The 10,000-nt window shown below is 42.5% G+C and overlaps 1 protein-coding gene across 1 annotated transcript in view; it reads left to right on the top strand.

Annotated features, from left to right (window-relative positions):
• The window catches only part of phactr4b (phosphatase and actin regulator 4b), a gene marked incomplete at both ends in the record, with an annotated part of 29,243 nt that overhangs the window by 13,960 nt on the left and 5,283 nt on the right, over positions 1-10,000 (top strand). The window contains one exon of the mRNA XM_080541109.1: positions 7,535-7,827. Within this exon, the coding sequence (XP_080397235.1) occupies positions 7,535-7,827 (293 nt within the window). The remainder of the gene's footprint in view (positions 1-7,534; positions 7,828-10,000) is intronic.

Genomic DNA, 10,000 nt, shown 5'->3' with positions numbered 1-10,000 from the left:
ATAGGTAGGTAGGTAGGTAGGTATATACAGTTAGGTCTGGAAGTATTTGGACAGTGACACAATTTCCATAATTTTGTCTCTGTATGGCACCACAATGGATTTGAAATGAAACAATCGAGATGTAATTGAAGTGCATACTTTCAGCTTTAATTCAAGGGGTTGAACAAAAATATTGTATGAAACGTTTAGGAATTGCAACCATTTTTATACACAGTCCCCTATTTTCAGGAGCTCAAAAGTAATTGGACACATTAACATAATCATAAATAAAATGTTCATTTTTAATACTTTGTCGAGAATCCTTTGCAGGCAATGACTGCCTGAAGTCTGGAACCCATGGACATCACCAGATGCTGGGTTTCCTCCTTTGTGATGCTTTGCCAGGCCTTTACTGCAGCAGTCTTCAGTTGTTGTTTGTTCGTTGGTCTTTCTGCCTTTAGTTTTGTCTTCAGCAAGTGAAATGCATGCTAGATCGGGTTGAGATCAGGTGATTGACTGGCCATTGCAGAATATTCCACTTCTTTGCCTTAAAAAACTCCTAGGTTGCTTATGCAGTATGCTTTTGGTCATTGTCCATCTGTATTGTGAAGCGCCATCCAAACAACTTTGCTGAATTTGTCTGAATCTGAGCAGACAGAACATCATCAATAAACTCTAGTGACACAGTGCCCTTGGAAGCCATGCATGTCCATGTCATCACACTGCTTCCACGTTTTTTTTACAGATGATGTGGTATGCATCGGATCATGAGCCTCCATACTTTTTTCTTCCCATCATTCTGATACAGGTTGATCTGAGTTTCATCTGTCCAAAGAATGCTGCTCCAGAACAGGGCTGGCTTTTGGCAGATGTTTTTTTGCAAAGTCTAATCTGGCCTTTCTATTCTTGAGGCTTATGAATGGCTTCCTGAACCATCTGTATTTGTTCATGTGAAGTCTTCTCTTTATGGTACACTTGGATAATGATATGCCTACCTCCTGGAGACTGTTCTTCACTTGACTGGATGTTGTGAAGGGGTTTTTCTTTACCATGTAAAGGATCCTGTGATCATCCACCACTCTTGTCTTCCATGGAAGTCCAGACCTTTTTGTGGCGCCGAGCTCACCAGTGCGTTATTTTTTTCTCAGAATGTACCAAACTGTTAATTTGGCCACTACTAATGTTCTCGCTATCTCTCTGATGGATTTTTGGGTTGTTTTTGCAGCCTAAGGATGGCCTGTTTCACTTGCATTGAGAGCTCTGTTGACTGCATGTTGTGCGTATACATCAACAGCTTCCAAATGCAAATGCCACACTTGGAATCAACTCAGACCTTTTACCTGCTTAATTGATAAAGAAATAATGAAGGAATAGCCCACACTGGCCCAAACAGCTTTTGAGTCAATTGTCCAATGACTTTTGGTCCCTTGAAAAAGTGGGAGCTACATATTAAAGAGCTGTAATTCCCAAACACTTCCTTCAATTTGGATGTGAATACCCTTACCTTAAAGCTGAGAGTCTGCACTTTAAGCCCATATTCATTATATAACTGTAACTTGAAGATGTTTTGGTAAACAGTTAAAATAACACAAATTCTGTCTGTGTCCAAATATATATGGACCTAACTGTATATAGGTAGGTAGGTAGGTAGGTAGGTAGGTAGGTAGGTAGGTAGGTAGGTAGGTAGATAGATATATAGGTAGGTAGGTAGGTAGGTAGGTAGGTAGATATATAGGTAGGTAGGTGGGTAGGTAGGTAGATATATAGGTAGGTAGGTAGGTAGGTAGATATATAGGTAGGTAGGTAGTAGGGCTGCACGATTAATCGATTTTAAATCGAAATCGCGATTTGAGATGATGGTCATCTCCCGCCTGGATTACTGCAACGTACTCCTGGCTGGTCTCCCCGCCTCCGCCATTAGACCTCTGCAGCTCATCTAGAACACTGCTGCACGTCTGGTATTCGACCTCCCCAAATACCTCCCCCAAATACTCTCATGTCACCCCTCTCCTTCGCACCCTGCACTGGCTCCCGATAGCAGCTCGCATCAGATTCAAGACCCTGGTGCTTGCATATCAGGCAGCTAAAGGGACAGCCCCTGCCTACCTGAAGGAAATGGTAACCCCCCAAACTCCAGCCCGCTCACTCCGCTCCTCCACCTCGCCTGGCCGACTGGCCCCACCACCTCTGCACAGCAGTCGTGCTGCCCGATCACGTCTCTTCACAACTCTGGCTGGTGGAATGAGCTCCCCACGGCTGTCAGAACGGCAGAGTCACTACCCATCTTCCGTCGTAGACTGAAGACCTCCATCTCTTCAGATTACACCTTAACTGCTCCTCCTGAGACATCTTCTGCCCCTCAGCACTACGTCTCCTAAAGACGTCCGCTTTCCCCTCTACTGTTTCCCTAAGATCTTCTATCGCCCCCTTTGTACTGTTTATCTGTTCCTCCAGTATTATAAAAAAATAGAAGAAGGTGGTAGAAGAAGGTGGTAGAAGAAGGTTTCTCCTTCTATCAATGGCCCCGGGCCTGAGCTAGATTACTCTTCCTGCCACGAATGGTGGACTGATGATTCACATGCTTAGCATTCAAATGTATTGATTGTAAGTCACTTTGGAATAAGGCGTCTGCTAAATGCCAAAAATGTAATGTAAAAGATGATGCGATTCGCAAATCGCAAAGCCTGCGATTTGGGATACGTTATACAGCACGTCGGATTCAACGTCAATGAACGCACACGCCTTATTATACAACAACACTGCACGTGAAACGCCCACGTGTGAATCTGTGAAGACGTTTCAGTAGCTAGCAACATTAATGGTGTGGATAAATCGCTTCAAAAACAGCACTTCTGTTGTATGGAAGTATTTCGGGTTTAGGAGTGTTGCGCACAACCTGTCGTGGAACAATCGCTACATCCAAAGGCAACACCACAAACCTGTATCAGCACTTGAAAAAGTATCACAGGCAGCTCTATGACGAGTGTACGGTCAGAAACGGAGAGTTAAGTGAAAGTCCCGTAGCCCAGTCTAACGTTAAGCAACCTAGTGTTTTAGAGTCGTTTGCGGCTATTACGCCGTATGAAACGGGCTCACGAAGGCATCGTGAAATAACCAATTCCATCACGCACTACCTCGCTAAAGACATGGTGTCTATTAACACTGTGAGCAACGAAGGGTTTAAAAAAAAACTAATCCAAACGCTGGATAAAAGATATGCGGTTCCCTCCCGCACGTACTTTAGTCATGTGGCCATCCCAGAAACGTAGGCCTATGCGGAATGTAGGAAGATACTTGAGACGGAGCTGAAAAAATGTGGAGTACTATGCAACAACCGATCTGTCGGGCAGGACGACCGAGCCGTATCTCAGTCTCACCGTGCACTTCATACATTACGACTTTGAGTTGAAAAGTTGCCTGCAAACGGTATACTTTCCTGCTTTATCTATTTCAATGTTTACAGAAAGGACCTATTCTTTTTTACTGGACATTTTTATTATCACTTTATTTAACTTGATTGCAGTATGTGCAATATTTAGATACTGCTCCTGAGCCATAATTGAATAACCTTGTTTGTAGAAAGGTCCTATTTTATTTTCATATTGGAATTGTTAAAACATTTGGACACTTGTTGAGAGAAACAAAATCATAGCTGTTTAAAAAACCCATAAAATAAATATGTTGTTTCAATTCATATCTTTTAAGTTCTCATCCTTGCATTAGAATTAGAGCAGTTAACAGTTTGATGGTATCATGTGGTAAGGGTCTCTGAAATTAGCCCATGATAGAAGGTGATAGACAGATTCATCCAATGCCAAGTATTTTTTAAAGTACCTGCCCTTTTTCAAACAGCTTCCAATGAAGCTTTCCTAGGTGGTTGTGTGAAACAAACCATCTGAGTCAGGTTAGTAATGCTCCATCAAATGTTTTAAATCTATTAAACTGACGCTTCACTTTAAAGCAACCCAACGTAAGTTTCATGTAGTTCTTTCACTCGTAACTCGGGCTGTGGGGCTGCTAGAGACAGGAGCCAATTTGTGCTCCTAAGTCCCCTGAAGACGTACAAACAAACTGCACGTTGATACGACCTTCCTAGCCGGAGATATGGCCGCACTTTACAAAAACCTCTTTAAAAAAAATGAATCGCAAATTAAATCGCAATCGCAATCGCAATATCTGTCAGAATAATCGCAATTAGATTTTTTCCCCCAAAATCGTGCAGCCCTAGTAGGTAGGTAGGTAGGTAGATATATAGGTAGGTAGTTAGGTGTGTAGGTAGGTAGATACAGTATATACCATATTTTCCGGACTATAAGTCGCTCAGGAGTATAAGTCGCACCAGTAAAAAGTGCGCCATGAAGAAAAAAACACATATAAGTCGCACTGGACTATAAGTCGCATTTATTTAGAAATGTATTTCACAAAATCCAAGACCAAGAAAAGACATTTAATCTGGAAAAGCAAGTTATTCAACTACACAATAGCACACAGAACAACAGGCTGAATAGGTGTCCGGTATGTTAACGTACACATTAACAGTTATTCAGCTACACAATAGCATAAAGGACATACCTGGGAGGCTGAATAGGCTAAATTAACATAACAAGCCAGCTAGTCCAACAAGCAAGTTACCAGTAAACAAGTTCACCAAGCTCCCGTTAATGTTTAAGTTAATTCTTCAGTGGTACAGGAGCAGCATAACATTGTCACAAGCCCAGAGCGCCCTCTCGCGGCTGTAGACGGTAATGTAAAACTATGAAAAAAAGTGCGACTTAGGTAGGTAGATATATAGGTACAGTGCCTTGTAAAAGTATTCACCCCCCTTGGCATTTTTCATGTTTTGTTGCCTCACAACCTGGAATTAAAATGGATTGTTTGAAAGTTTGCATCATTTAATTTACAGAATATGCCTACAACTTTGAAGATGTGATTTTTTTTTATTGTGAAGCAAACAACAACAAATAGGACAAAATAACAGAAAACGTCAATGTGCATAACTATTCACCCCCTTAAAGTTAGTACTTTGTAGAGCCACCTTTTGTGGCAATCACAGCTGCAAGTCACTTTTGATAAGTCTCTATGAGCTTGCCACATCTTTCCACTGGGATTTTTGCCCATTCCTCAAGGGAAAACGGCTCCAGCTCCTTCAAGTTTGATGGTTTGTGCTTGTGAACAGCAATCTTCAAGTCTGACCACAGATTCTCAATTGGATTGAGGTCTGGGCTTTGGCTAGGCCATTCCAACACATTCATATGTTTCCCCTTGAACCACCCATGTGTTGCTTTAGCAGTATGCTTGGGGTCGTTGTCCTGCTGGAAGGTGAACCTCCGTCCTAGTCTCAAATCACTTACAGACTGGTACAGGTTTTGCTCAAGAATATCCCTGTATTTAGCACCATCCATCTTTCCCTCGACTCGGACCAGTTTCCCAGTCCCTGTTGCTGAAAAACAGCCCCACAGCATGATGCTGCCACCACCATGGGGATGGCTGTGGGGATAGTGTTCTTGGGGTGATGGGATGTGTTGGGTGTGCGCCAGACATAGCGTTTTCCTTGATGGCCAAAAAGTTCAATTTTTGTCTCATCTGACCAGAGCACCTTCCTCCGTACATTTTGGGGGTCTCTGACATGCCTTTTTGCAAACTCAAAACGTGCCTTCTTATTTTTAGCTGAAAGTAATGGCTTTCTTCTGGCCACTCTTCCATAAAGCCCAGCTCTATGGAGTGTACGGCTAATTGTGGTCCTATGGACAGATACTCCAGTCTCTGCTGTGGAACTCTGCAGCTCCTCCAGGGTTACCTTTGGTCTCTGTGCTGCCTCTCTGATTAATGCCCTCCTTGCCCGGTCCGTGAGTTTTGGTGGGCGGCCCTCTCTTGGCAGGTTTGTTGTGGTGCCATGTTCTTTCCATTTGATTATGATGGATTTGATGGTGCTCCTGGGGATCATCAAAGATTTGGATATTTTTTTATAACCCAACCCTGACATGTACTTCTCAACAACTTTGTCCCGGACTTGTTTGGAGAGTTCCTTGGTCTTCATGGCAGTGTTTGGTTGGTGGTGCCTCTTGCTTAGGTGTTGCAGCCTCTGGGGCCTTTCAGAAAAGGTGTGTATATACTGACAGATCATGTGACACTTAGATTGCACACAGGTAGACTTCATTTCACTAATTATGTGACTTCTGAAGGTAATTGGTTGCACCAGAACTTTTTAGGGGCTTCATAACAAAGGGGGTGAATACATATGCACATGCCAATTTTCAGTTCTTTATTTTTTTTAAATCTTTTTTTTATTTAATTTCAAAACTAAGACTATTTTGTGCAGATTCATCAAATACAATTCTGATTAAAAAAACATTTAAATTACAGGTTGTAATGTAACAAAATAGGTAAAAAGCCAAGGGGGGTGAATACTTTTGCAAGGCACTGTAGGTAGGTAGGTAGGTAGATATATAGGTAGGTAGGTAGGTATGTAGATATATAGGTAGGTAGGTACGTAGATATATAGGTAGGTAGATATATAGGTAGGTAGGTAGATATATAGGTAGGTAGGTAGATATATAGGTAGGTAGGTAGATATATAGGTAGGTAGGTAGATATATAGGTAGGTACGTAGGTAGGTAGATATATAGGTAGGTAGGTGTGTAGGTAGGTAAATATATAGGTAGGTAGATATATAGGTAGGTAGGTAGGTAGATATATAGGTAGGTAGGTAGGTAGGTAGATATATAGGTAGGTAGGTAGGTACGTAGATATATAGGTAGGTAGATATATAGGTAGGTAGGTAGGTAGATATATAGGTAGGTAGGTAGGTGTGTAGGTAGGTAAATATATAGGTAGGTAGGTAATAATAATAATAATAATACATTTGATTTATATAGCGCTTTTCCGAGGCTCAAAGACGCTGACAATATGGGCAAAACGGAAAACACAGAAACAACAAGCAACAGATAACATGAGCACATAGAACACAGAGGTAACGAACGGGGAAGGGGAGGTTGTATGCATGTCCATGGGGGGAGGGGGGTGGCAGGGTGAGGGGAGATGGTTAGGGATAGGGGAGGTTGTATGCATGTCCAGGGGGGGGGCGGGGGTGGCAGGGATGGGGGAGATGGCTAGGGGTAGGGGAGGCTGTAGGCGTGGGAGAACAGGTAGGTTTTGAGGTGGGATTTAAAAGTGAGGAGTGAGGGTGAGTCTCTGAGTGGTTGAGGGAGAGAGTTCCAGAGGCGGGGTGCGGCTCGTGAAAAGGCACGGTGACCGAAGCCTTTGAGTTTTGAGGGTGGGACAGTGAGGGGAACAATGGATGAGGATCGGAGGGTACGGGTAGGGCGGTGGGGGAGAAGGAGAGGTAGATATAGGTAGGTAGGTAGGTAGGTAGATATATAGGTAGGTAGATACAGTATATAGGTAGGTAGTTAGGTGTGTAGGTAGGTAGATATCCATCAATCCTCTTCTCTCTCTGATCTCTCTCCTCTTCTCTCTCTGATCTCTCTCTCCTCCCCTCTTCTCCCTCTGATCTCTCTCTCCTCCCCTCTTCTCTCTCTCATTCCCTCTCCCTCAGGGCTGAGGATGACTACTCAGAGGAGGAGGAGGAGGAGGATGAGGAGGAGGAGGAGGAGGAGTATGACGGGGAGGTCCCCCAGCCGGAGCTGGAGCCCAGGAGTAGGAGGTGTCTGGTGGGCGAGCCCGGCGTCAGTATCATCCCCGAGGGTCCCACCAGCAGCGAGGAGGAGGAGGAGGAGGAGGCGCAGGCCCACCACCACCACCACCAGGGGGAGGACAGCGACTCAGACGGTCCCGTCCTCTATAAGGATGAAGACTCGGATGAGGACGAGGAGGATGAGCCTCCGCCCAGTACGTACCTCTCCCCGTCCTCATGCATGCTTCTGTTAGGCAGGTAGGTAGGTAGGCAGTAGGTAGGTAGGCAGGTAGGTAGTTGGGTAGTTAGTTAGGTAGGTAGGTAGGTGGTTAGGGAGTTAGTTGGGTAGTTAGTTAGGTAGGTAGGTAGTTAGTTGGGTAGTTAGTTAGTTAGTTGGGTAGGTTGTTAGTTGGATAGGTAGTTAGTTAGTTGGGTAGGTAGGTAGTTAGTTGGGTAGGTAGGTAGGTAGGTAGTTAGTTGGGTGGTAGGTGAAGTAGGTAGTTAGTTGGGTATTTAGGTTGTTAGTTAGTTGGGTAGTTAGTTAGGTAGGGAGTTAGTTAGTTAATTAGTTGGGTAGTTAGTTGGGTAGTTAGTTAGGTAGGTAGGGAGTTAGTTGGGTAGTTAGGTAGTTAGTTAGTTAGTTAGTTAGTTGGGTAGTTAGTTAGGTAGGTAGGTAGTTAGTTGGGTAGTTAGTTAGTTAGTTGGGTAGGTTGTTAGTTGGATAGGTAGTTAGTTAGTTAGTTGGGTAGGTAGGTAGTTAGTTGGGTAGGTAGGTAGGTAGGTAGTTAGTTGGGTAGGTAGGTAGGTAGTTAGTTGGGTAGGTAGGTATGTAGGTAGTTAGCTAGGAAGGTATTTAGGTAGGTAGTTAGTTGGGTAGTAGGTAGTTAGTTGGGTATTTAAGTTGTTAGTTAGTTGGGTAGTTAGGTAGGTAGGGAGTTAGTTAGTTAGTTAGTTAGTTGGGTAGGTAGCTAGTTAGTTGGGTAGTTAGTTAGGTAGGTATTTAGTTGGGTAGTTAGGTAGGTAGTTGGAGAGGTAGGTAATTAGGTAGGTGGTTAGGTAGGCATTTAGATAGTTAGTTAAGTAGGTAGTTAATTGGGTAGGTAGTTAGGTAGTTATTTTGGTAGTTAGGTAGGTAGTTCGGTAGGTAGTTAGTTGGGTAGGTAGGTAGGTAGCTGGGTAGGTAGTTAGGTAGTTAGCTAAGGTAGATAGTTAGTTAGGTACTTAGCTAGATACTTGGATAGTTAGTTAAGTAGTTAGATGGGTAGGTAGTTAGTTAGGTAAGGTAGTTAGTTAGGTAGTTAGTTAGTTGAGGAGTCAGGTAGGTAGTTAGTTGGGGTGGTAGTTAGTCAGCTACGGTAGTTAGTCAGGTAGGTAGTTAGGTAGGTAGTTAGTTGGGTAGGTAGTTAGTTAGGTATGGTAGTTAGTTAGTTAGTTAGTTAGGCAAGGTTGTTAGTGGGTAGGTAGTTAGTTGGGTAGATAGTTAGGTAGGTACTTAGTTAGGTTAGGTAGGTAGTTAGGTAGGTAGGTAGTTAGGTAGATGGTTAATTAGGTAGTTAGGTAAGGTAGTTAGTTAGGTAGGTAGTTAGTTAGGCAAGGTAGTTAGTCGGTAGGTAGATAGTTGGGTAGTTAGTTAGTTGGGTAGGTAGGTAGATAGTTAGTTAGATAGATGGTTAATTAGATAGTTAGGTAGGTAGTTAGTTAGGTAAGGTAGTTAGCTAGTTAGGTAGGTAGTTGGTTAATTAGTTAGTTAGGTAGATACATTGTTAGGTAGTTAGTAGTTAGTTCATTGGTTGGTTAGTTCGTTAGTTAGTTAGTTAATTAGTTAGGTAGTTAGTTAGGTAGTTTGTTAGATAGGTATTTAAGTAGGTAGGTATATAGTAAGGTAAATTAGTTTAAATTAGGTAATTATTAGGTAATTAATTGTTATATTGGACCCTTGAAGCACTGTCTGTCCTGTGTTGTCCTGTTTTTGCATTTGTTTTTGTTCATGTACACATGTGAAAAAAGCATAAACGCACCTACTGTAATGCCAAAACAAATTCCTATATGTGTCAAGCATAATGGCAATAAATGTTTTCTGAATCTGAATCTGAATCTGAATTAGTTAGTTGGTTTGGTAGTTAGGTAGGTAGTTTGTTAATTAGTTTGATAGTTAGTTGGGTAGTTAATTAGTTTTGTAGTTAGTTGGGTAGTTAATTAGTTTGGTAGTTAGTTGGGTAGGTAATTAGTTTGGTAGTTAGCTAATTATTTAGTTAGGTTAGGGTTAGCGTTAGGTAGGTAGTTAGCTAGTTATTTAGTTAGGTTAGGGTTAGCGTTAGGTAGGTAGTTAGATAGTTATTTAGTTAGGTTAGGGTTAGCGTTAGGTAGGTAGTTAGATAGTGAACCTAG

The sequence above is a fragment of the Nansenia antarctica genome (assembly GCF_963989245.1).
Source record: "Nansenia antarctica genome assembly, chromosome: 10".
Taxonomy (NCBI): Eukaryota; Metazoa; Chordata; class Actinopteri; order Argentiniformes; family Microstomatidae; genus Nansenia; species Nansenia antarctica.
This window is presented reverse-complemented; position numbering and strand designations above follow the sequence as displayed.